This window comes from Macaca mulatta, chromosome 2 (genome assembly GCF_049350105.2).
Source record: "Macaca mulatta isolate MMU2019108-1 chromosome 2, T2T-MMU8v2.0, whole genome shotgun sequence".
Taxonomy (NCBI): Eukaryota; Metazoa; Chordata; class Mammalia; order Primates; family Cercopithecidae; genus Macaca; species Macaca mulatta.
Genome location: NC_133407.1, coordinates 38,786,069 through 38,813,684, shown reverse-complemented (window position 1 = coordinate 38,813,684; position 27,616 = coordinate 38,786,069). Strand labels below are relative to the sequence as shown.

The 27,616-nt window shown below is 45.6% G+C and overlaps 1 protein-coding gene across 2 annotated transcripts in view; it reads left to right on the top strand.

The window, feature by feature from the left end:
* The first annotated feature begins 448 nt into the window (after positions 1–448).
* Positions 449–27,616, top strand: part of LOC106997102 (uncharacterized) — a 68,655-nt gene continuing 41,487 nt past the window's right edge. The window contains exons 1-4 of one of the 2 annotated variants that reach the window (XM_077994151.1): positions 449–712; positions 12,392–12,528; positions 13,461–13,550; positions 23,755–23,846. In XM_077994151.1, coding sequence (XP_077850277.1) covers positions 585–712; positions 12,392–12,528; positions 13,461–13,550; positions 23,755–23,804 — 405 coding nt within the window. In that variant the 5' untranslated portion in view covers positions 449–584 and the 3' untranslated portion in view covers positions 23,805–23,846. Of the gene's footprint in view, positions 713–7,753; positions 7,955–12,391; positions 12,529–13,460; positions 13,551–23,754; positions 23,847–27,616 lie in introns of those variants that run through there. The other variant, XR_013414516.1, reaches the window with a different exon arrangement.

The window sequence follows — 27,616 nt, the reverse complement described above, 5'->3', positions numbered from 1 at the left end:
CTGAAAATCACATTCAGTGTGTCATTGTTCATTTTGGGGTTAGGATTAAGCCTAGCCCTAGACATAGAGGTCTGGGAACATGCCTGATTTAAGGCTGTAAGTTGAAACCGCTTAAATTCAAATCCTGACTGCACCACTAACTAGCTGGGTGACCTTGGAGGAAGTGAATTAACCTCTCTGGGCTCCAACTTCTTTATCTGTGAAATGAAGATAATAATACCACCTACTGCATAGAGTTGCTTTAGTCTGAAGATCAAGTGGGAGAATGTATATAACACATTTATTGCAGTGTTTGGCACATAGCAAGTGCTCAATAAATGGTAGCTTTATTACTATTATTGTCTGAGGGAGGGCAAATGAGGAGGTCCACACCCCCAAGCCCTACCTTAGGCTGCAGTGCTCCCCAGGTAGCAGGAGTCAGCCTTAGCCTCTTGAGGAATTATTTTGTTTTGCTTTTGTTTTACAGTCAGGGCTGGACAATTCAATGGCAGGCTGCAGGTGACCTAGTCTGGCCTAAGGCAGGGGAAAGGCCAGGGCCCCATAGACTCCAGGGGCCGTGGAGACCCTGTATAGTGCAGGACAGCATGCTGTTTGGAGTTTGCTGTATTGGAGATTTTCTGTGCACGTTTTCTGGACAACTTATTCTTCTCTTCCCTGGTCCCTGGAGCCCCTGCCAACTGAGGTTTCCAGGAATAGGCCTGTCTTCTCTCAGGTAAGGAAAGGCCATTTCAGGACACCTGAGGGCAGAGACTATGTGGGTCTAGGGCTCTATGCAGCCCAGCTCCTCCAAGAGAGCCCCCAGGCCCAGCAAGCCTGCTGGGCTTTGTTCATATTCATCCTCACTTAGAGCTGCACCTTTTCTCCAGGCTGTGCGGGAATGTACATCACCATGGAAACGCTGGAGGTGAAATCACTCAAGTGTTGGCAAACGGAGTTTCTCTCTGGAGCTTGGAAAAATGGAGAGCAGGAGAGCAGGCTCACGGTGTCACAGAAAGGAAAGATGCCCTTAAAACAACCCAAATGCTCTCAATTCCACTTGGGGCCTTTCCCTTTAAATAAAAGCTGAGCAATAAATGAAAGAGAAATGTTTTCAGTCTCTAGATCGGCTACCCCAGAGAGTCCACTTGGAATGGACATGTCGATCCTTTCTGGCTTTCCTAATCTGCTACATCTTGTAGACTGGATAATGCATTCTGTCTGGAAAGAAACGGGGTGACATCTCAGAGCTGATATTTTAAATCGATGAAGCTGCAGCTCAGAAGTGCAGACCTTTGTGCCTGTTGGCCATTTCTGGTCCTTGGGCTGATATTTGGGCCCAGAACAGATTTTCTAAATGAGAATCTGACAGGCTTCTGGTGGCTACAGTCAGCAAGGATGTGTTTGCTCACCTGAGGGGTTCCAAGATAAGCTGTGTCCATACGTGTTCACAGGCCGTCCCACCCACAGGCTTTTAAGGGCTCTACGCCAGCTCCCAGAAATGCTTTTGGCAGTGAAGGACCACATAGCTCTGGCTGCCTGGGGCAGGGCGGGAAGGCAGGGTCTAGGCAGAGTGTGAGTGTGCTGATGGTGGTCGGCCACTGAAACAGCTTGAGGGAGACTTTGGTTAGCTGGGGGACCTACACATGCCTGTAGCTTGGTGAGGGCCGTCGGTGTGGACCACCTGATAATTCTAGTTCAGTCTCAGAGTTACACTATTCTTTCTTGTTTTATTTTCCTCCATTGGCTAATTCTTCCTCTCCTTCCATCAAGGGCAGTTTTGAATGCATTGTGTAAAGGCTTGGCTTCATTCATTTACTCATTCATTCAACAAATATTCATTAAGGGCTGTCACGTGTCAGTGACCTTATGCTAAGGTCTGAGTTACAGTCTTCTTGGAAATAGTTGTGGACCAGGAAGTTAGAATAGATATATCATGGATAAAGATTTTTTTTTAAGCAAAAGACCAGTGCTTTCAGCAAATACCTCTATTTTAACAGTTGTAACTTTTCTGTTTTTATCAGGGACTTTTGATTACTGTGTCGAAGGATGTTAAGACAAGTAGGCAGACAAACAGACAGAAACACCAATTGGCCTTGAAACTATAGACAGTGCTTTACTTTGCTAGGTGAAAACAGGCAGGTCAATCCAAATGCCATTGAGCTTATTGCATTCTGTGCTATTAAGGTTGCCCTTTAACCTCTCAGTGCTTTAGTTTTTCTCCATATTAAACTTTAGCCAGAACAATTAGAATACTCCACGTGTCAGAGATCCTAACATGGGAAGAGCTAAGGTTTGGAGATGCTGGCATGTGGGGTCAGTGACACCTCTCCTGGTGTCTGACTTAAGGGGTGTCATTTACACAGATTGTGGATAGTGGCTTCTGGACTTGGTCAGGCAGCTTTGAAGGGTGGGATTTGAGTCAGGTGGGAACTAAGCCATCATACATGTTTGGGTTTGCTATAGCAGCAAGCAGTACCTTAACAACACACTGTGAGCCCTGAGTTTTTCCTACCAGGATCTGCTTGGGATCAGGAACTCACTTTTGGTCCAATCAGTTGTGGCAAAGGATTCCTGTAGAGAAAACCATGGTTATCTCTGCTCAGGAAATGGTGTAAGGCTTCTCTCAGTAGGGGCTTCAGTGGGACAATTTTTCTTGGAAGGGGATTGTGAGCATGGCAGTTGCTTTGAATTACTATCTAATGTTGCTAGGTACAAAAAACCCAAACAAGCTTCTATATAACATAAATCTGCCTTCTAGTAACTTCATGTCTTATTCCCAGCTCTTCTCTTTGTAGCAGTAGTTTATCTCATTCTCTGTTGTCATGTTTCCAGGGGTTCTCTTTTCTAAGCTGCTCCCCAGTTGCAACCTTATTCCTTTATGGAATAAGGTCCCGAAGCATGGGGTTTGGAGTCACAGAGACATTAGCTCAAACTCAACTATATCTCCACGCACTGGTCTTGTGATTGTGAACACGTCGTTTCTCTGAATCTCAAACTCTTCACCTGTAAAATGGAGATGGAGGCACTTTACAGGACTGTTGTATGTAATGACATCTGTGCCTGAAGCACCCAACATTGTGCTGTGTGGAGTAAGCTGCCACTCAGCAGCAGCTGTGATTTCTGTTGGGTTTGATGTTGTGATCTCAGACCCTTCAACCAAACTGGTTAGGGGCTCTGAATATATTGAGGTTGGTTCAAATGCAGTGGCACTTGGATCTGAGCAGAGTTTTGTAGCTGGTATCCAACAGATGTCAGGACCACAGCTTCTTGTGCTGTGGGTTCAGTACTCACGCTCCTTCCCACTGGTTAGCAAGCCTGTCAAGTCACTGGTCATTTCATGGCGCTTGTTCTTGATGGGACCTTCAGATCATTAGGGCAGTAGCATTGCACTAACTCACCCAGGTCGACTTAAGACATCACTCTTTGTTCTAGACTTTGACATCTCAGGGCATCTCCCATGGCGCTGCCAGCTGGGAGGTGGTTTTGGGAGCCTGATGCTTTTTAAAGGACCTTTGAAAGAATTCTATGGAACAATAATTCCTAACCTCCCTTGGCTCATGGATCTTTTGGAGATTTTGATGAAAATTCTGGCCCTCCTTTCTAGAAAACATCCACATATACATTTACACAGTGTTTCACATACTATTTGGGAAATCTCCAAGGAGTGTGAACCCCTGGCCGGCAAGGTTGGATTGGGAACATGCCTGCCACTTATGGGGAGCTGTGAACTCTTTCTGGGGAGGGAGCTCCTGGCAGCCTGCCCTCCCGTGGCCTCAGAAAAGTGAGAAGGATCTGAGCACTTTTCTCACAGAGTTCAGATCAACTGCGTGAAACCTCAGAGGGGCCTTCTCTATGCCTGCCTAGCCACCTCAGTCTGAGCAATCCTACAGGTTCTGAACGTTAATCAGTGTCATTGTGAATCTGCGGATGTTACATGGAAGTTAATTGGTTCTTTGGAGGAAAATGAGTCACCATCCATGATATTAAGCTTCAGGGCAGCCACACAGAGAGGAAAAGGAAAATGAAGCTGCACACAGAAAAGATCAAGTGTGCCCATACTTCTCTTCTTAGACTGCAATCCGAGACGAGTCCACTTCTGCTGATGGGGCTTAAAGAGGTTTTCAGAACCACTGAGACAAAGGACGCTGTCTCCTCCTCCCCCGCCTTGTTTCTTTCCCTCCTCTTCTGCATGTGGAGCCACATCTAGTGGAGGGGGAAGGGGACAGGCCATCCACCTGACTGTCAGAGCTGATCACTGCTGACCTTATCAGAACACAGAATCAATACACTCTCCTCTCAGCAGCCCAGAAAAATCATAAGGAGTTTGAACCAAAGCAATTTGAAGTGCAGAATCGTCTGAATTAGGAGGGAAGCCAGTAAACTGTTGGACCTCTGAATCCTCCCATGCCCTTCTTCAGAGTGAGGTGAGACCAGTAACCTCACTAGAATTCTAGTGCAGGATGGGCACCTCATGTGGGGAGAAATCCAAAGCAGCCACTGTTAATCAGCCCCCCTCCTAGCTGGCTGGTACTCTGGGTTCAGAGCAGGAGCTGTGTTGGGAAGGAGGGCTGTGGTGTTGAGGGCAAGAGCCTGGGACAATGGTCTTAGTCTTTGCCAGGACCCTTTGGCAGGTTCTTTCCGAGCCTGGCCCTGGAGCAGAGATCACTGGGTGAGGAAAGCCAAATCACCCAGTGACCATTGAACAGGCCCCGGAGATGAAACTCCTTATCTGAGGAATTTGGAAGGGGTTAAAAACCACTATCAAACAGGCCATCCAGAGATGAAACTCATTACCTGGGGAAATTAGAAGCAATTAGACTTCCTCCCTATCTAAAGGAGGCATCTGGTTCTAGATTTCTTTCCCACTCCAAAATTTATAAGTAATTAGAATTTCTATACATCTCTGGAATGCCATGCTGAAACTCAATCTGCAACCTTTGCTGACATTAAGGCACCAAAATGTCTGCAATATCATTTGTCATGACCTACGTGGCTAATATAATCCAAATTACCCTTAAGCTCAAGCCCTAAGGTCCAAATGCTCCCAAGGAAAAACGCACCGCGGCTTGCTCGGTCTTCTCTCGCCGAGGCACCCCGCTGCACCCTTTGCAGTGTTCTTCCTTCCTAGTCAACTTTCCTTTTTCAAACCTATACTATTGTTGGTAAATTATTTTTACCAAGCCACGAGTTGGATCACTTCCCAATGCCAGGGCTCTGATACCCTGCCTCGCACAGGGCTCTAGCTGTGCCCTTTTAAAAGCCAAGGTGTATCACGGATTTAGAACTAAGTGGCCTTCATCATGTTGCCATCTTTCTTTGCTCTTTCATTTCTTCGCTGCTCTCTCTTTTCTCCAAATGTGCTTTTTTCTTTTCTCTTTCTACTTTGCCTCTTTTTTCCAGGAGGGATAAGACTGAGAAGAAGGAATGGAAGAGAAAATCGCTTTGGGTGAAAGGGAAGGGGAGTGAGAAGGGGTCACCTGGTACCCAGAAGACGGGCCAGCCTTCATGCAGAAGGTGGGTCACCTTAGTGACGAGTTTTGGATTGAGGTTGGGGGAGCCCAGCCTATCTAGAGCATCAGAGGCTGTTCTCTGGTGGCAGTGAGACCTGAGCTTTTCTTGGCCATGTCTTCCATCCCTTCTCTGGCCTTTTCAGTCCTTCTAAGAACAAACCAGTGTCTTGAGTGCTGTGCACCCCCCCATGCCCGGTATTCCTGCCACCTCAGAGCTCTTAGCAGTTGGAGCCAATGTGGCCCATGTGCCCAGGGATGGCAGAGCATCAGACATCCTTCTCACACTGTAATTGCCCATTGGTCTTTCTCCCTCATTTGGCAGCAAGCTCCTTGAGGGGAGGGACTAGTCTGGTTCACCCTTGTGTCCTGAGAGCCTGTCTCAGGAACCTAACAGAGTAGGTTCAGAGACTGGACTTCCTGAGAAGTGCTCATTGGGAAGGCAGGACCAGCTTGACCTGCTGATTTCTTCATTGACCCCCACATAGAGGTGTCTTGTCAGCCGCTCTGTGTCCTCATCACTTTGTTTTGAGCAAGAACATGGGCAGCAGAGCTGGTTACCTCCTCAGCCTCACTGCACACTTACACAGTCATGCCTTTGCAAAATTGGTGCCCTCTACCCAGGCACAATGAATTACTCTTTTTTCTGATTCTGAGTTCCAAAGGACTTTGTATTCACCTTTTTTATAGCACCAATCACATTGTGTTTTATTGGTTGTTTGCACAGGTGTCTCCTCTTAAGCAGACAATTCATCTGTTCCATGAACACTTGTCAAGCACCAGCCTTTGCCAGGTGTTGGGAAACATGAGAAAAAGCACAGGCAGGGTTCTGGCCCTGATGGAGCCAAGTGGGAGGATGGATGGCCTAGACAACGCCAGGCACAAAGTAGGCCCACATCATATGCTTATGGAATAGAATTGAGGATGTGGTTATTTGGAGAGGTCAGGCAGGGAAGGGGGTTGATGTTTTATTGTTATCATACATAAAGAGAGTCTAGAACTGGGAGGGAAGAAAAGCAACCAGAAACCAAGAAAATCAAATTGGCCAAGGTGAGCTGGGGGAGGAACCCAGCAGGTCAGACCACTGTGAGAATAGCATTAATGAGGAGCCTGCCATCCACAGGGCTCATCCAAGGCTGAGGCTGCACATTCTCTGCCAGCTGTTTAGAACTGCCATCACTGTGGACAGACACAGGTCTCAGATCTGTGGTTGCCAATGCTGGGGGAGGGGGAATGGCTATCAGGAGGGTGTGCAAGGAGCCACAGTGGCAGGGGGGTCCTGGAGCCGACTTTATTAATTGAGGGGAATGTAATGCACCTGATTTCTTCTAATCACACAGGTAAATGGAGGGAAACCATCCCAGAGCAAGCACTAAAGCAGCAAGGAAGAAGTAGCACAGATTGGCGTTCTCCTCTGTATGGATGGAGACAGTGAGGTAGGGGCAGATGGGAGTGGTGCATGAGCTTCTGTAGTCACCAGCATGTAGAGCCCATGCCTATGGTGCTGGAGAGAGGCTTGCCAGTTCCCTGCACAGGCTGACGTGCCCCAGTGGCAGGTGAGGCCGCCAGTATACCAGCTGTCAGGATTTCCTGACGGAGGAGCTGGGAGCTGGACCCTTTGCTCGATCTCGACCTCTCTTCCCAGAGTCTCCCTTCTCACACAACTGGGTTCCTAGGCCCAGGCATCCTGGGAAATTTTCCATGCCCCAGAACCTCATCAACCTTCAGGCAGGGAGCAGAAACGAACGTGGCAGTACCAACCGCAGATGGCCACAGTTTCTAAATAAGCATTTCATTAGTCTGGAACCCAGGGAAAACATGGTTCAAGTTATAGAGAAAAATAGATGAGTGGGGAGAGCCTGATTTTAAATTCTGCTAGTTGTGCTCAGCGCATCCATAAAAATAAGCGGAGTTCTCTTTGTAAGGGGGCCACTGTTAATTAGCTACGGCACCCATTCAAGCACTTCATCTAGTGATAACGTGGTTATGCCATGCTGGGGAAGAGCGTATGGTTCCACATATCCTTTTTATGCCTACTCCTGTCATGCTGAAATTGGCTCCTTCACTCCGTAACTGTGCTTTATGTAGGAGCTGGACAGGAATAGCGTTGCTTGTGTTTATACTTGCTGCCCTCCCCTGGAAGGCCAATTCTTCCTTGTTCCTCCTTCCGGAGGTCAGTGCTCAATCCTGATTGGAGTAGACATCCGAGTCCATTTCCATGAGCTGCGTGTTCTGTTTCTCTTTCTCTTTCCCCATTAAGTGATGCCCAGGAGTGCTTTCTGTGTCCTCTGTGTAACCCCTGTTGGCTTGCACTGAGTTCTTCATGCATCTGGGTGAATAGCAGGAGTCTTGCTGTCCACCTTCCCAAGATGAGGCTTCCATTCTCCTCTCATCTTCCCACGACAGGCTTTTCCTGCCCAAGGAGGGGTTTAGATTGTGATTCAGAAAGTCTCCTGCATGCCACCATGGTAAGACATTTTAGCAGGTGACAGGGAATGCGTGGGGCACCGGAGACCTGGCTTGAGTCCCAGCTGCATGCTGATAACCTCACTGAACGCCATTTTTTCTCATCTGGAGGGTGGGACTGAGAAGCTCTGTTCTGGGAAGAATGATGGCTACCACACTCCTGGGCATCTTCCAGCTTTCTTCCTTAGACATTCAGCAGCCTGAGCTTACATGAGGTATGAGGCCAGATGACCTTAAAAGAACCTTAAGAAAGGCTAAAGAGCCTCTTATTTTTAGGCTGAGTCTGGGTGCAAAGGTTCTTGGGTTCTGAGTAGGATCTGTTTGGTTGGGGTATTCTGAGATGCCCTTGGCTTTTAAAGACTCCATGGATTCTCGTTAGTATAACAGCAGGTGATTTTTAAGCACATACCTTATGTAAGCTCTGATTTGGTGGTTCGTACTCTTTGAATTATTTAATCTTTATCACCTGCCTATGAGGTAAGTATTATTATTCTCATTTTATGGATAAGAAAACTGACACTGAGAGAGTCCTGAACAATGGGTCTAAGATCTCACATCTGATAAGTGTGAGAGTTGGGTTTCAATTGGTCTGTTGACTCCCGCTTCCATCTTTACGCTATTCATTGTTAGCTCTCCAGAAATCTAAGAATCCAAGTTGAGCAACTCCCTAGAGCAAGCAACTCTGTCCATCAGAACATTTTCTGCAATGATGGAAAAGTTCTGTTCTGCTCTGTCCAATATGATAACCATTATCCACTTGAAATGTTGCTAGTGTGACAGAACTGAGTTTTAAATTTTATTTGATTTTAATTAATTTAAATTTAGGTAACTCATGTGACTGGTGGTTACCATATTGGATAGTGTAGCCCTAGAGCTTGCGTTTTGCTGATGCAAGTCCTCAAGGAGATTCCAGGAGCTCCTAATCAATGGCTCCTGCTCACACTCCTTCCACTCTACTCCCATATATGGGCACACACTTAATGATTACTCTCCTATGATTCTATAGTAAACTGTACTTTAACTTTTGGTTTCTGATCTTTACTTTCTGGGCTTCCAGTTTCCCAACTAAGCTCCATATGCTCTTTCTCCTGCTCTGCAGAACTCACTTTGCTTCTTGTCCACTAGGAAGTTTAGATTCTCACAGTCTTATGAGGCACTGGGGACTCTGCCTTGGCTCTGTAGCTGTGATTGACAATCCTTTTAGCCCTCCAGAAGTGGCTGATGCTTGGGTACATAGACTCTTTTCACATTCTTGGCAGTTTGGGTGTCACATTTTTTTCTTTCTCTTTAAAATATCCTTTTTACTGGTCATAAAAGTAACGGATGTTGGTTATAGAAAATGTAAAAAACATGGAAAAAAACCGATAGAAGGAAATAAAAACTGTGAGTCATAGTACTATTTAGACATTATCACTTTAATAATTTGAGCTTTTTCCTTCTTTATATATGTATTTCTAGTAGAAGGGAAATACCATTTATATTCTCAATTTTTATTTACCAATAGATCATGAAGATTTTGCCATCAAATATACTTCAAAAATATGGTTTTAAGTGGGTATAAATTGTTTTCTTGTGTGACTGTATCATAGTTTATTTACCAAATGCCTCAGTAGGACATTTAGGTTATTCCCAATCTTTTAATGTTACAGATAACCCTCACCAGTATCCTGAGAGCTGATACAGAGGATTATTTGTATATATCTGTAATCAGTTCACTAGAGCAGATTCCTAGAATTGCAATTGAGAGGTCAAAGGCCATGCATGGCATAAAGCTGTAGCTCGGTATTGTTGAAATTGCTTCCAGGAAGATTTTTACCAAGTTTTATTCCTATTCGCAGAGAATGAGAATGCCTGACTATGTTTGGATCAAATGATCTGAGCAAGTGCCCACCCCTCATACCCACCACTGTAATTAAAAAAAATTGGAATTAGATTTTTCACTTACTTTTGCTGTGTAAGAACTTATCCCAAAACTTATGAACTTCAGTAACCACTTTATCCTATTCACAATTTTCTGGAACAGTAATTTGGGAAGGTCTCGGATGGACAGTTCTTTCATGAGATCTCTGACGTGGCTACTGTCAGAAGTTGACTAGGGCTGGAACCATGTGAAGTCCTTGATAAGACTAGACAGGCAAGTTGGCTCATTCACACAGCTGTACTTGGTGCTTCCTGTTGCCTAGGAGCTCAACTGGGGCTGTTGACTGGAGTGCCCACATGTGAATTCTCCAGCATGGTGATCTTATGGTATTGGACTTTTGATATGGTGGCTGGCTTACTCCAAAGTGGGTATTCCAAGGAGTCCAAGTGGAAGCTGTGTGGCTTTTTCTGACCTAGCTTTGGGAGTCATACAGTGTCACTTCTACCACACTCTGCTGGTCAAAGCAGTCATAAGTTTGTCCAGATTCAAGAAGAGGGAATATGGACTCCACCTTAAAATAAGAGAAATGTCAAAGATCCAAGGCTATTTACAAAAACTGTCATAGAAGGTATATCACACGTAAGCATTGGCTGAACAGTATTAGTGATATGTTCACCATCAATGGTAGTCAAGTGTTTGAAGGACCTTTGTCTAAGAAGAGGTTCAAAGACCATCCAGGATATGCAAGGTGGCTGTCATGGGTCTTGCGTTGTGTTCAGGTATACGTGAATATGGGAAAACATGAGCAGGCTGAGATTTGTTAGTCAATGTGAATGAAGAGTCAAAAGTCCATGGCCTGGGATTGAGTGCCATCACTAATCTAGGATTGGCTGGCTGATGAGTCCCAGGCATCTCTGACATCACGAAGGAGAGTCAGAGATCAGTCAGGCAGGAGGACTCTGTTTTTGATGCCTCCTCTGGGGAGTAACCTGGGAGCTCAGCAGCAAGCCTCAAATTTGTGACCAGCCAAGAAGTGGTTAATCCACTGCCCCTACCATGTCTGCACTACAGGAGTCCCATCCCCAGGACCGGGGTGAAGGAACAAAGAGAGATTCACCTGGTTCTGGCCATTGACTTCTAGTGAATAGACTTTTGTTTTAGGACCTTGAATGTCAATGCCTGATTTGATCAACCTTAGGCAAGATAGTGAAACAGAGAAGAAATCCCAGAAGGCCCTGACAGTTATCTGTGTTCAATGGTATCTCGGTCTAGCCTGGGACATCCATGTTTCCATCTCACCTTAGATATCATCCCTGACTTATTTTTTTTTTAAATGTGCCCTACTCTACTTTATTCCCAGCTGGACAGATGACCTAGCTACCTCTCAGGGTTTGGGGGGCCAGGATCCTGTACCTGAGCTTTAAAACTCTTCATGACTCCTTGGGTCCATACTCCCATTTTCTGCATGGTTGTCTCTAGATATAATAAATATCCTAACCCAGATATTGGTTAGGAATGGAACCCACATCCTATCAATCACCTCTTACCTCTGCACAGCACACAGCAGGCGAGTGTGTATCAGAATCTTCTGGGGACCTTTTCAGAATACATATGATCAGGCCCTACTCTGGACATTGGGTTAGATTTCTAGAGAGTGAGAGTTTGGCAGGTCTACTTTGAAACAATTCTTTGACAATTATGCTGCCACTTTCCTCCAAAGAGCCATAGTTCACAAGGTGTTTTCTTTTACATCTGTCGCCTCAGCTGATCCTTGCAAAAGGCAAGACAGGTGCTATTACCTGTTTCACAGAAAAGGAAACTGAAGCACAGAGAGCTTAAGTGACTAGTTTGTAAATCTCAGAGCTACATTCGAATCAAGAATTTCTGTCTCCTCTAGAAACCATTTGGCAGGTTCCTTTCTGTGAAGACCTCATGGGCACTTCCTTCATTGTGGCATTTTTTAGGCTGTGAGTGGTGTGACTGGCAGATGTTTTGTTGGACTGTGTTATAGCTCAATGGGCCATAGGGTCTGAGACAAGAAAGCTCTGGAGCTTAGACTGAGCCTTCTGCTGTGTATACAGGGACACCTTCCTATCTGATCAGCTTGCAAATTTTGGCTGAATTGGGGTTATGAAGGTGACACTTCTACTGGTGGGAACATTGAAATCATTAGGATGTACGGCACATTTCCAAATGCAACAGCTAGGCTCCTTTCCTCCAAAATTAAGTTTGTGGTGAAAAACAACTGAACAAACCTTTATTTTACATTTCAAAGTGCTGCTAGGGGAGGAAGGCCAGTCTGCTCCTTGGAAGTGATTCTGGACAAGAACCAGCTCTTAAAGGCCAGGATGCATCCTTTTGAAAGAAAATACAAGGGTGTATCTGGAATAAAAGCCTTCATCCCTAGCCAGCAGGAATGGTGAATGCTAACTAGGTATCTGCCCAATCCTGTATCCATTTGGTGATAAAGACATTACAGTGTCTTCATGCTGGAGAAGATAAGTGAAGATGATAACCACAATATTTAAGAGTTAAAAGTGACCTCAGAGACCTCCTGATCACCTCTCACTGTTTTCAGTACAAAGGCAGGCTCAGAGTGGAGAAGAGTCTTGTCTGAAGTCACCAAGTGCGTAAGCGGCAATCACAGAACCAGAAACCAGGACTCCTCCTGCTCATCATGCCACCTTGTAGCTTCCTGGAGCTCCAAATGCCTGGGTGAGGGAGAGATACTTATTCTTAATCCATTCATGTTGTCTTCAGTACGTGGACCCAGGGTGCAAAGCAGAGTCAGGTATTTTTTGACTTTTAATGTGGCAAGTTTTCAGTTTTGAACCTCTTTTTAATGCCGTCCCAGCTCTCTTCCTTTGATGGGAGGATGAGCTATGCATTAAAATAGGATATCTACAACTGACCTGTTGAGTTTTGAGTGCTTAGGGAGGTTCCCAGACCACTTCTCCTGCTACGTAGCTCAAACGGCCTCCATTTGTAAGGTCCTCATGTTCTCAGATAGAATGTAAAGCAATGAGCTATTATTAGCCATACATATATGACTTCTAATTTTGTTTTCTTGATGGTTTGAATAACCAAGCAGATATTTTTATAGGGATAGTGGATAGGTAAGTTTGAAGGCGGAAGGTAGATTGTGAAATATGTGAGCAGTAAACATGGCCTAGAGAAGACATACTAAGCTGGGAATTTCATGGGCCATCAGGGACAATATAAAGGCACCAAGGGCCTAAAGGTGGAGAAGGGAGAGAGAACCAACAAAGAATTGAGAGGGCGGGGAGTAGCACCTCCAAAAACCTCCATTACCTGGCTCAACATTTTCCTGGGATTCATCCTTGCTGCCATCCTTGGCTAAGTCCATGGGATTTCCCACCAGACCTTATGACCATTGGACTTTCTAATCAGTAGTCAGAGAATCTGATTCTCCTTTGGTCTAAGGGTGCATCTGCCATGTCTGTGTACTAAGAACCCAATATGAAACAGAACTGCACTCTGGAAGGACCCTCTGAGGACATCTAGTCAAGTCCCTTGACAGGGCAGGTGAAGCCCTGAGAGTTTGTGTAGACCTGCTTCAGCCAGCCAGTGGGGCATTGAGCCTAGGACCCCATTCCCCTGACTTCTATCTTTCTGTTTCATAACAGACCCTGAAATGGTGTCACAGACTTCTGCTTGTGATTTGCGGCTGAGACTTGGAGCTCCAGCTTTGGCTTCCAGAATCTCTGAATTGACAGGTATTGGGGCAAGGTAGACACTTCTGACATCTTTCTTGGGTCAAACAATCATATGTGCTCAAAAGATGTCTTCATTCTGAAAAAAGGAGTATTCTCTAGACAAGTGCATTACCTAGTGGACCACAGGAGTGAGTGAGAACAGGGAAGGAAGAAGGCAAAAGTGGTTGTGTTTTGCAAATTAGATGATGATAAGGATAATTGCTGCAGTTCCCTTTCCTAGAGGTAGTACTCAGTGAGTGGGATATCCTGCTCAGAGAGAGCCCAACCTGTCCACTCATTCTCATGCCTGATCATCTGACATCTTTGATAGAGGCCAACAATAATAATTTACATTTACTGAGCACATTTTGCCAAGAAACTCAAAAACATATTATAAATGTCATGTGCTATGACAGGCACTATTATCCTGTGAGAAATATTGCAACAAATCATCCAACAATTAATTTACAAATACCAGAAAACCAGAGGGTACTGGATGAAAACCAACAAGACTGTGCAGGGAGCCAATCACATCAGACCGATTTAATTTCCTCCAGGTCAGAATGACAGGTCTGGAAGATAAGGCAAAAGCAATAGACGTAAAATATCCTGACTTCAGTAAGCCCTTTAGCTCTATTCCATATGATGTCCTCATAAACATGCTAGGAAAATATGGCGTTGGCTCTGCTATTGTTATTTTGTCTTTGATTTATCATAGTTCTCTCTCCCTAAAGAATTTGAGTGGAGTGCTCTGCAGAAAAATATCTGCTGCCTGGGAGAGCACTGTAAAGGCCCCGTGCAGGACTCAGGCTTGGACTTAGTCTTGTTCAGTAATCTGATTACAGAGATAACTCATGGTGACACAGCACTTTAACATTTACAAAATGCTCAGAGCTGGGTCTCAGACCCAAGTCTTTAGTTTCTAAGGTTAGATTATTTTTCTGCTCTCCCATACTGCCTTGAAAGGAGCTAGCTATTCACACAGCTATTCCAGAGGAACTGTGCTTTGGTGATGAGGAGGTTTAGAACAGTAATATTTACAGTGGAAGTTGAGGGAAGCTGGTTCCCTGAAGACAGCCCCCAGCCCTGTGCTCTAGGCTTTTTCCATCACGATTCCCTTAGAGGAGTCAAGAAGTTCTGGGTGGGCCTGCTGGTGAGCCTGAAGGCAAATGTGATGCTGGGAGTTTGGTTCAGGTGAGGATGGAGTGAGTATGGTAGAGAAGGCTTTCCATTTTCAAGGACTGGGGTGAAGAAGGGAGATTTCACAACTCCCTGAGAGGCCCAGCTGCTAAGAGGGCCTGAGGGACCCTCAGAGAGCTGTTGCACCTGTTGCCAGATGCATGTGGTCCCTGGAAACACTGCCTGAGCCTGCTGATCAGTGATACCAGGCAGAAGAGGACTGCCACACTATCCCGTGCCAGGGAATGTGGGACAGAGCTGCTTCCTCGACCCCTGCAGAGAGGATGCTGGTAATTGTTGGACAGCTTATTCACTGCCAGCCCACCAGGAGGCACAAATCCACCATCTTTCTGATGACTTCTGGTTTGAGAGACCCTAAATAGCCCAAATGGTGTGAGTGCCCAGGGACCATATAATCATGAGTAGAAAAAGAAAATTCATTATCCACTTAAAGGAATTTAGTAAACAATGAGAATAGGTGGCTTGTACTGAGGTAGAACACAATGATGTGGCAGAGGAGAGCTTTATTAGACTGGAAGTAAGTGCTGTCAAGGAAAACCAGAGAACAACATGAATTTTCTTAAACAATGAAAAATGATTTCTTCATTTAAAAAATTTCAGCCGGGCATAGTGGCTCACGCCTGTAATCCCAGCACTTTGGGAGGCCAAGGCGGGCAGATCACCAGAGGTCGGGGGTTTGAGACCAGCCTGACCAACATGGAGAATCCGTGTCTCTACTAAAAATATAAAATTAGCTGGGCGTGGTGGTACATGCCTGTAATCCTGGCTACCCGGGAGGCTGAGGCAGGAGAATTGCTTGAACCCAGGAGGCAGAAGCTGCAGTGAATGGAGATTGCACCATTGCACTCCAGCCTGGGCAACAGGAGCGAAATTCCGTCTCAAAAAAAAAAAAAATTCATAGACAAGCTATAAAAGAGACTGGTCACTGCTGGGAACAAAATTAGCATTCTGGATGATCATATGCGAGACTCTAACTAAGTCAAAATGCAAAATACAAAGATATGGTGCTTATGAGCAAAACGCTAAGAAGTATAACCAAGAAATCTAATATGAAAAAAGCCAGGGGTTCTAGAAGGGTAGAAGGAGAGATAATAGCTAAAGAAATAATAGATGAAACATTTTCTGACTGAAGAAAGACATGGTCTGTAGTAAGGAAGGGCTCAGGCTCAGTGAAGTTTCCAGGATTGTTGCAAACAGATACACCCCAGGCATAGGAGGCATTGCTGAGCTCCAGAGAAAAAGAAAATTTTACAGACTGTGGATAGAAAAAAATGAGACATTTACAAAAGGATTTCACATTTATTTGCAGAACTGGAAACCAGAAGACTGTGGAACAATATTTACCAACACTGAAAGAAAAGGGTTATGATCTAAGAATTCTATACCCAGTCAAGGTAGTGATTATCTCTCAGAGAATTTTTGGACATACAAAGCACCAGTGAATATGCTACTCACATTCCACATGCAAGGTCAAAAATTGGAAAGGACGGTAAAGATGACTATAGCCCCCCATTAATCATACTGATTTTTCCCTTTGTGAGTGTGTGTGTTCCCGTGTGATAAGGACAGGGCATCCTAAGAGTAGGGAATGGAGAGAATGTCAGGAAGTCTGTTAAACCACTAGGTGGGCTCAGAAGGTTTTGATGCTTATTTGCATTTAGAAATATTTACTGAAGAACTGAGTTGATTATAACAAACATAATCTCAGGCTTGTGTGAGGGGGCCACAGACAAACAAATTTGGTTGTAGTGGAATTTCCCAGTGGGAGAAACAAGACATAGTGCTGGAACACCAGACGTTCCTTCCTGCGCACTTCCCCCCTAAGGTTGCCAGGCGTAGCAAATCAAAATACAGGATACCCAGTTAAAAATTGGAAATGGGAGAAAATTTTTGCAAAAGAAGACATTTATGCAGCCACCAGACACATGAAAAAATGCTCATCATCACTGGTCATCAGAGAAATGCAAATCAAAACCACAGTGAGATACCATCTCACACTAGTTAGAAAGGTGATCATTAAAAAGGCAGGAAACAACAGATGCTGGAGGATGTGGAGAAATAGGAATGCTTTTACACTGTTGGTGGGACTGTAAACTAGTTCAACCATTGTGGAAGACAGTGTGGCGATTCCTCAAGGATCTAGAACTAGAAATACCATTTGACCCAGTGATCCCATTACTGGGTATGTACCCAAAGGATTGTAAATCATACTACTATAAAGACACATGTACATGTATGTTTGCTGTGGCACTATTCACAATAGCAAAGACTTGGAACCAACCTAAATGTCCATCAATGATAGACCGGATTAAGAAAATGTGGTACATATATACCATGGAATACTATGCAGCCATAAAAACGGATGAGTTAATGTCCTTTGGAGGGACATGGATGAAGCTGGAACCATCATTCTGAGCAAACTATCACAAGGACAGAAAACCAAACACCGCATGTTCTCACTCACAGGTGGGAATTGAACAATGAGAACACTTGGAGACAGGACGGGAAACATAACACATGGGGGCCTGTCTTGAGGAGGGGCAGGGGAAGGGATAGCATTAGGAGAAATACCTAATGTAAATGACGAGTTAATGGGTGCAGCACACCAACATGGCACATGTATACATATGTAACAAACCTGCACATTGTGCACATGTACCCTAGAACTTAAAGTATAATAATAAAAAAAAAAATTGGAATTTGAGGTAAAAAAAACAGTGTGTGTGTATGTGTGTGTGTGTGTGTGTGTGTGTGTATTACTAATTAGTGCATAAGCATCCTATATTTTACCTGGCAACTTTATTTTCACCTCAACCTGGAGCCACAGAGAACTAACTACAGTTCTTGGGGTGCTTGGGATGTCAGCTATAGATAGATTCTTAATACTGCAGTTTCAATGGGAAGGGAAAAAAAGAAAGCTTGAAGTGAAAGATGGGGTCAGGGCCAGCGTGGGAACCAGAGGAATGGTTTCTGAGCACCAGCTTGTCTTTCTCCCATTTTAAAACAGATTTGAATTGGTACTTGCCTTTGTGGCATTTAAAATCTAATTATAAAGATTGTGTGTGTGTTTGACGATAAAGAACTAAGTTTCATTGAGCATTTATCACATATCAGCCACTATGCTAAGCACTTTAGCTCATTTATTCTTCAAAATAATGATCCCCATTTTATAGATGGGGAAATTAAAGTGCAGAGAGTTTAAATAACTTGCTTAAGGTCACACAGCCAGCAAGTGGCAGAGCCGGGACTTGAACCCAGGTTTGCCTGACCCTGGGAGCTGCACTTTTGCCCTCTATGCCATCCTACTCCACAAGCAAGTACAGCAAGCAAAAAATAAAAACCAGGCATGGTGCTTGCTGATCCTGTTTGCAGGTTTCAGGGTGGTCAGGGTGGAAGAGATTGACCAGGGAAGTCTTCTTGGAAAAAGAGATCCAAAACTGGGTTCTCTCCGGTGGATCTGAATTTGGGTTGGGGAAAGGAGTGAGCAGTGAGAATGTCAACTGGGACTAGTGGAAGGAGGGACCAGGTTGGGTGGTCAGTGAGGGTGGGGTTGGATGGGTCGTGAGGCAGTGCCCCAACACGTCAGAGGAGACAGGAGGAGTTGAGTTGGCCTAGCAGAGACGGTATTTGTGTCCAGTGTGGTACACACAGGGACCAGGAGAGAGGTTCACCATAGGCTGAAGAGGAGGGCACATGAGTGGTGGGGGTGGGGGTGGGGGTGGAGTGGGCAGGTTGGAGCCATGTTAAGGAGGTATGTAGACAAGGCTTAGAGATGGAACTCCATGCAATGTGGGGAAAGGCAGATGGGAGGATGCCCACAGTGTCCCCGGCAGTGCCTCCAAGGGGAGGGAACCTGGTATACTGGCTTGGGTGGGGGCAAAAGGAAAGAGTCTCATTGGCTACAGGGGGAACCTTGTTTCTGGGGTAAGTTGCTATCCCCAGAAAAGGAGGGAACCAATGGTGTCTCATCCAGTGCAGGACACAGGCAGGTGGCCCTGATTAGAAACAGGTCTGCACACCAGCCTCGGGAGTGTGCTTACAGCAGTGACAGGTAGCAACAAGGGGGTCTGTGTGCCTCACCAGCAGCCTGTGAGCTGATCTTCCAGAGGGGCTTATCCACCCCCAGGGTGGTGCAGAGCCCATGCAGAGACCTAACACAGTGAAGTGCAGGCTTAGGGCTGGCTGCTTTTGACAACAGTGCATTTAACTTTACGCCTCTCAGGCGGTGCCTACCCCCCATGCTGGCTTTACATAAAAGCCACACATCCTTCTAGATCACCCACGACTATGGGCCAGGTGCTGTCCCCAACACTGATTGTGGGCAAGCCAAGCTATCGCCATGCAGGGCTGCTGAAATAAAATGTGTGACTGTGTTCCAAGACACCTTAATTGTTTATTAATTACTCCATAAATCATAGTGACACCTGTGTTTGTGCTCCTGTTAATTCGCTCACATGGTGGGGGATGGAAGTACAACATACTTTCTTGAGAAGTGCATGGGCCAAAGAATAACTGGGTCTTGGCTGTGGGACGGAAGTACCTGAATTGGGAGGGGGACACCAGGGCTTCTCCTTCATTAGTCAGCCCCAACTGCATTCCTGTCCACCCCTGGCCAAGACCACGGCTGGAGCCTTGACAGGGTATGGGTAGGGTGAGGTGCTCTACCTCCTCCATTTGATTTCATCTTCCCGGAAGCTGGTAAAGAGAGGAGTTGTATTCATTTTATAAGGGAGAAAACAAGGCTCAGAGATTTCATGCAAGTCCCAAGGTCACACAACCAATTAAATGCAGACTTTGAACATGAATTTGCTTGACTCCAAATGATGTAACCCTCGTGGAAGAGGCAGCCTGGGGAGGAGGGAGCTTTCCTGTTAATCCCTGATACCTCATATGTATCTTTCAGATTTGCCCATGGAAAGGCAATCTGTTTAAATGTTAATATCCCTCGTATGTCTTAAGGATCATATCTAAAAGGGAAACAGAATTCATGCAGAGTGCTTTAGCTGGGTGCCAGCGCTAGAGTCCCCCTCTAACTGACCTCCATTCCAGACAGTCAGCTGTCCCCATCCCTGGGAGCCTCTTTCTGCCCACATCTGTTGGCAGCCATCAGCGACCAAGCGCCTAGCCCTGGAGAGCGTGCGATTGCTCCAGATGGCTAATAGAACTTTATTGCCACAATCATTCTTAATGTGGCCATTCCAAAGCCCCTGTTTGGAAGCTCAGCTCCTGCAGTGGTACAGCAGTCCCTGGTTGCTGGGGGTAGGGCCGTTGCTACCTACCCCCCTCTCCTGAGCTTGATAGCATACTTCTGCATATGCTATGATGAACTGGCTCTTAGGAAGTCAAAGAATGCCACAAACTCATCTTCGGGGTAAACATCTGCCCCTGGGCTGAGATCAGCGCTTTGAAGAGAGGAGAGAGTGCTCAAGGCAGTGGCTGGAAGAGGCTCTCTGTTTTGGGTCCTGAGCACGGTGGAAGAAGGGTGCATGCCAGGAGTAGAGGAAGAGGGCAAGTAGGGGGTGACAGGCCCTCCATCCTCTCCCAATCAACCCTGCTTGTCCCTCAAGGCTCAGCTTCGAGACCTTCCTGACAAGCCAATCCTGGTATCCTCTGTCTTTCACAACCTGTTCTTTTCTTCCAAGTACTTTCTTCCATTTGTGATGATAAGCTTACTAGTGGACCAATTTGTTTAATCTGTCTCTCAGACATTAAACTGTGCAGGGCTATAGTTTGTTTTGATTGGCACAGTGCCTGGCACATAACAAGTACCCAATAAATATTTGTGCACCCAATAAATAAACAAATGAATGAATATTATCATTGAGCTATCGTTACTCTCTCCTGAAGAACGATTTTCTCAGGATCTACTGATAGAGAGTCTCATGATGTGCTTACTAGTAGGTGATTTAAGATTTGAAGGAAGGAGGAAGGACACTAAGATGCTTTCAGAGGTTAACAGAGAAATTAGATTCTGGGCCCTGAAGCCTGAGGCTAAGATGCCCAACTTTGCCTGGCACACAGTGGTTACTGAACATTTTTCTTTTTTTTGAGATGGAGTCTCGCTCTGTTGCTCATGCTGGAGTGCAGTGGCACGATCTTGGTTCATTGTAACCGCCGCCTCCCGGGTTCAAGCGATTCTCCTGCCTCAGCCTCCCGAGTAGCTGGGATTACAGGCGCCTGCCATCATGCCCAGCTAATTTTTGTATTTTTAGTAGAGACGGAGTTTCACCATGTTGGCCAGGCTGGTCTCGAACTCCTGACCTCAGGTGACCCATCTGTCTTGGCCTCCCAAAGTGCTGGGATTACAGGTGTGAACCACCACACCCGGCCAGCACCGAACATATTACACAATAAGTGAATGAATGAGAAAAGGCTAGAAAGAATTTATTTACTCTTTGTAGATGGCAAAGTAAGCAAGTCTGTAGCAAGTAAGCAAGAGAAAACTACCTATGCCTGCCAAAAAAGGAACAGGGTTGTTTGAACCCTACTTGCTATATTCATGAGGTAATTTCACCACAGCAAGAAGTGGGCATTCGACTTTCCAGCCCTCTACCTCCTCTTTATGTTCTCCCTGAAAGGAACTGCCAATGGCTTAGCACCTTCCAGCAGGGAGGCAGTGAGGTGCCAGGCCATCTCTCTGGGCTCTGGAATGTGGTGGGACTGGAGGACATTATTGGTCAGTACCAGGATAAGGACAAGGGAAGCCATGGGCCTTGGAAGAGCCACCAGAATAGCAGAACCACCTGTCATCAAGAAAAGGAGCTTATAGGGAGGTCAGGAGGTGGGGATGCCTCCACCTCCCCACTCTGTCCCCTGGTCCTTTCCTCCACTGGGGCCAACTGCCTTGAGTAGGCAGGGCCTCAAACTGAAAGGAGCTTACTGGGAGTCCAGGAAACAGCCAGGGTGGCAGAGAGTTGCCCAGCGGGATGCATGGCCTGCAGGCAAAACTTGGTCGTGTTTGCTGGACTAGGTCAGTTGTATTTAGTCACTATAGTTGTCGTGGGGCTGGGGGAAGCCTCATGAGGGGCATGGAGCTTGATTTAGACCCCAAGAGTAGGTTGGACTAGCAGGAGGGCAGGGGAGCTTGGAAGGTGGGGGAAGACTGTGAGGACAGAATGGAGGAGTGGGGCACAGGGGCTCAGGGGAAAGGAGGCAGGGAAGATTCAAGAGGAGGCCCACTTCTGGCCAAGGAGGAGCTGCAGAGCTGGACTGTGAATCCAGGGGCCTGGAACTGTGCAGTTCTCCCTACAGGCTGGCAATGATAGGACCACAAAGATGAAGGAATGAAGGTAGCACTGAGGACTGAGAGGGGTAAGGAAGGGTGAGAGCCTCCAGCTAGAACAAACTATATATGGCCTGCAGAAAGAACTGGGAGATGTGAACTAAGGCCATAGATTTGGATGCCAGAAAAATCCCTATATTGGAATATTAAACACCTGGTTTATAAGAAAACTTAGGAAAGATGTGTTGTGATCATTAGAACTCACCCTGGGTTACTAAGTTTTGTCAAATTAACTTCATATGTTGGTCAGAGCTTCTATCAAAATCTTTCAGGTAGACAGATCAGGGGAGAGGTCATACCTGTGTAAGCCCGGCTTGAGCACATCAGAGACCTTGCAGTCATACATTATCTCCACAATTCAGATGAAAAAATGTGTGTTTCACATATTATATCATTGTGGGAGTCAAGTAGGGGTGGGGGCAATGTTAAAGGTCTCTAGATAGGGTGAACATCTAACATCATGTACACGGGTTTATTTTTGAGAGTAGGATACGTGTCAGCTGAGTCCTTTGGGAAGCAGACATAAGACCAGAGGGCAAAAGGTTTATTGGAGAGGAAGTGAAAGAAAAGTGAAGAAGGAAGTAGAATGAGGTGGGGGGGGGGGTGCTGTGAAAGCACAGTGCAGACCTGCCAGAGTCTTTTCAGTCCAATGGGGAGCTCTGGAGCCAATGCTGACTATTAGAAGAAGCCTTTGTTGGGTGGAAATGTCTGGGTCCTTGTACTAACTTACTCATTGGCCAGGATGACTGGCTCAAAAGCTAAAGTGGTCCTGGGGGATGCAACAGGTGTAGGTAACCACATTCCTTGCAGGAGGCCAGCAAGTCCTTCCTTGAGTGAGTATCTGAGTAGCACATCTCAGTGTCTGGCGCCAATCACTGTTGATAATAATGTTGGGATAGAAGAAGTAAATCAGGATTGTCCTCAAAAACTAGGACATCTGGTCACCATATTTCAGAGGACTTTTATAGAATTCAGTCTTGGATTTAGTCTTTTTCTCTCTTGGTCCTATTCTGTTAATTTTTTTCTTTAACCAATTGCTTGTCTTGACTAATACAGCTAACATTCATTGACCACTTATTTATATGCCAGGCATGAACTGAGCATTTTATAAATTCATATAAATTCATTCATTTAATTCTAATGACCTCAAGAGGCAGATACTATTATCATAGTTATTATAAATTACACATAAATACTTACTATAATTATATACTTACATATAATACATATACTTAGAAATAATATACAATATAGAACATTTATAATATAAGCTTATATGTGATATTATATGCTTATTTGATTATACTGGTATTATAATATCATTCATTTTACGATGAGGAAACAGGCACAGGGAGGTTATGTGGCTTATTCAAGATCATACATCCTATAGGTGGTAGAGCTGGGTTTTAAACCAAGAGGTTTGCTTGCAGGGCCTGAACTCGTGGAATTTTGAGCTAGCAGGATTTCCAGAGGTCATATCACTGAGATCCAGAGAAGTTATATAACTTTCCTATAGTCACATAGAAGGTTAGGACTAGTGCTTATCTTCCTGACTCCTGAGTCCAGAGTTTCTTTAACACAGCATACTTCAGATATGCTTATTTGTAGATAATAGAAAGTTGGAAAGGAAAATTCTGCAACTGAAGATACAATAGTGGTTCAAAGTGATTTTGATAGACTAGAATGGGGGCTGAACCAAAAAGATGAAAGTTAACAGAGACATATGTAAATTTCTACATTTAGGTTCAAAAGTATCAATTGTACAAGTGCCAGCTGGAGAAGACCTTGCCTGAATGCAGTTTGCTGGTAATGAGATCCATCAGAGATGACATGAGGTGAGAATGAGGAGATACAATTTTAGGCTGCATTAATAAGATGTCATTCAGATCACAGGAAATGAGGATCCTCCCTGTGCATCCCTTCTCCTACATCTGGGAAGTCAAGTACTAAGCTTTGTTCTTGACACTATGTTTTAACAGGGATGGAGACTAAGTCAAGAAGCCCCAGAGAAGGGTGCCACGAGAACATGGCCTCTAAACTGTTGCATGGAGAGTGACTAGAGGTGCTGGGGACTCAGTGGGACTGAGGTCAGGTACATTGGCCATTCAGCCCACATTGCTGCTCTCTCAGAGCTGGCAGGGGCTGGGCCACCTGTAGCCCATCCTCAGAAACTCTGCAGAGGCTGGGAGCCTGAGCTCACATGTGTATATGCAAACATGCTAGCCTCAATAAAGGAAGGTTTAAGTTCAAGAAATTGCCAATACTCCAATGTCTCTTCCCCTAAAGTTTCCTGGGACCCTTTTACTCTCCTATCCCATGACCTTTTGTTTTGTCATCATTAAGAGTAGTGACAGAGCCCCCAAAGGCTCGCCCAAAGCCTCTCTCAGAAACCTCACAAATAGGAGGGGAGGGTATTCTCTGCAGGGGGCTAGAGTTCTCAGGTAAGGGGATGGCCCGAGAGCCTGGGGATTTGGGTTGACCATTTAGGGGAATATCTTCTTAAAACTCTGTCCTATTTTGGCTTTAGGACATGGTCTATCCTGGTTCGGGTGAACAGGCTGGCTTACTGAGCTAGTGAGCATCCAAGGTGCGTAGAAATCTGAGAGAGGGTGCATAGGATGAGGTGAATTAGAGAGTGTTGAATTTGAAGTGTGAGTGGGTTCTCCAACTGGAAGTATTTCTTACGGGTTAGGAGCTCAAGAAAGGTGGGGACTAGGTCTGGGGAGTGTTACTAACACACAGTTGGTAGTTAAAGCTGAGAGTCCAAGGAAACTGGGAAAGTAGACCCTCCTTACTGAAATTGAAGTCTGTAGACCAGCAGCATTGACATCACCTAGTTAGACAAGCAGAATCTTAGTCTCACCAGTCACAATCTGAATTTTAAAAACATCCCCAGGGCATTTATGGGCATGTTAAAGTCAGAGAAGTGCTGCTCTAGGCCAGTGGTTTTTGTCTCAACCCTGGGTGCATATCTGAATCGCCAGTCCCTGGGCCCTGCACTGAGATTCTAATTTAATTGGTCTGTGGTGAGACCAAGGCACACATCTGTGTGTATGGTGTGTGTGTGTGTGTGTAAAAACACCTTCCCAGGTGATTCTAATATGCAGCCAGGATTGATGTAAATCAGTCATCCTTGAACTTGAGTGTGCGTTAGAATCACCTGGAGGGCTTGTTGAACTACAGGTAGCTAGGTCTCACCACCAGGGTTTCTAATTCAGCAGGTCTATGTGGGGCTCAAGAATGTGCATTTCTAACAAGTTCCTGGGTGATGCTAAGGCTACTGGTCGCTAGCCAGGACTTTGAGAACCATTGATATATAGAGTGAGGAGATGCCAGAAGAAGGTCCAGGATAGAATCCCAAAGAAAATAAACATTTATGAAGTCAGCAGAGGAAAAAAGGAAAGAGGAGAGGCTTCAGACACAGGAGGTAAATCAGGAAAGAGAGCTCTCCCTGGTGTCTTTTCCACCAGACTATTAATGCCTTCAGTACTTACTTCATCCTGCTCAACCTTCCTCTTTGGCAAAGAATTAGTGTTTCAGATTCTCAACAACCACTACTTGAATATTTTATATCTGATCATGTCACCTCCCGCCTTCAGGAGCTGCCTGCAGCTTTCAGAATAAAGCCCAAACTCCTTAACTCAGTACACAGGCCCAGCATGACAGGGCTGCTGGCATCCTTGGCTCCTCTCTCTTAGTGGACCTTTTGCCCCAGGCATCACAGCCTACTTGCCAATCTTCATTAAGTTTGCTGTCTCATCCCTCCCTGTCTCTGCAGTACTTCTTGAGCCCTCTTCCTCTTCCTCATCTCACTGCTCCTACTCAGCAAGATTAGAATTCCCTCAGGGAAGGTGTCTCTTTTTATTTATTTATTTTATCTCTTTCCACCCCACCCTTCGCCACCTCCAACTTCTAGCTCAGTTCAAACATTGCCTCCATCTCTCAAGCCTGCCATGGATCCTCAGGCTAGGACAGGTCCTCCTACCATGTTCCTACTTTCTGTCACAATACTCATCACACCACTTCACAGTTGTTGATTTAATTATCTGCCTCCCTCACTATGTGTGGGCGTCCTTTGAGCAGAGAACTGGGTCTTACTTGATTTTTGCATCCCTAGCTCCTAGTACAATGCCTGGCACAGAGCAGGCGCCAACATTTGTTCATTGAATGAAAAACTAGAGCAACTGGTGAGAAAGTGGATACAAGTGCAGACACATTTGAGAACCAATGTCCCCTTCCTTCAGCCCACAGTGTCTATCAGATGCATGCTTCCTGTAGATGGTTTGCTCCTTCCCCAGAAGGGAAGAGAAAGGACCCCCCCCTTCTTGTCACTGTCTCATGGGAGAGCATCTGCTGATCACTTCTGCAATACTTGCAATGGGTTTTTGGTGTCTTTATCTCCCTGGCTAGCTAGCATGACCACCTCTCTCCAGACCGCAATAATGCAGGACACATGCTCTACTCAGATTGGCATTTCTTGATTGCATAATGGACAGCTAGCAAGATGAGGGGCAGAGGGTGGAGGCATCTTTTTTCACTCCTGTGTGTATCCCATGCTCCATGTGGCCCACTCAAATAGACTGTGAAGGGGAAATTCGGCCTCCCAAAACCGCCTGGTGGCCTGAGAGTCAATGTCAATAACTCCCTGGGCCCTCAAGGCTCACACACTGTGGTTGCTTGAGCCAGCTACTATCTGGGCAGCTTCCTGATGGGCAATTTAATACACCAAACTGAGGAAACTGCCTAGAGAGAAGAACAAGGAGAGGGGCTTAGAGGAGAAGCCCAAGGATAGTACAATATTGCCACATTGCCAAACGCACTCTGATCTTCACAACTGACGTGAACAGCCTTTTTCTGTTGAACAAGAGCTTCCACACCTTCTCTTTCTTATTCCTCATGAGCTGCTCACAGGGAGGGAGGGTAGCTAGAGGTCAAATCCTCTTATCCATGAATGAAGGCCCCAAGGGTCAGAGCATGGGTCCCACAGTGTGTGAAGATGTCTTTGGATTTGAACCCAGCCTGGTCTGCCATGATCCTCCTCACCTCCTCAATATGCTGCCTACAAAAAAATGTTCAAACATGTATAAACCCATACAGGGTGCAAGTGCAAATTATTCCTTCTGTGGAAGTGCAAAATAGCCAAGTGGTGACGGGAACTTGGCAGGGATGGAGTGAAATGAGTCACGGACAGCTTTTTGAGGTAGGAGAGCTGTTCTGTGGGGCTGAGAGAGGAGGAGGGATGGCAGGCAGCGGGTGAGGGGAGAGAATTTTAGTGGAAGCAAGACAGGGGAGGAGGGGATGGTACACTGTGTGGCCTGCTTGCGGTGCTGGGCTGTGGACGGGAGCAATGAGACCAGGGGCAGGATCAGCTGGAAAAGCCAAGCAACGTCTGATTAATGTGGGCTCCCAGGCCAGAACTGTGTATGTGGGTGTGTGTATGTTTATGTGGAACATGGGTATGTGTGTGGGATGTGTGGGGGGTAGTGTGTGATGTGTGTGTTCGTGTATATAAGTTCAGGTAGGGTTCTGGGCATATCAGAAAGTTCCCAGTTTTAGGCTCCTAATATTCTTCTTTCTTTTCTTACTTGTGGATAGATACTGCCCT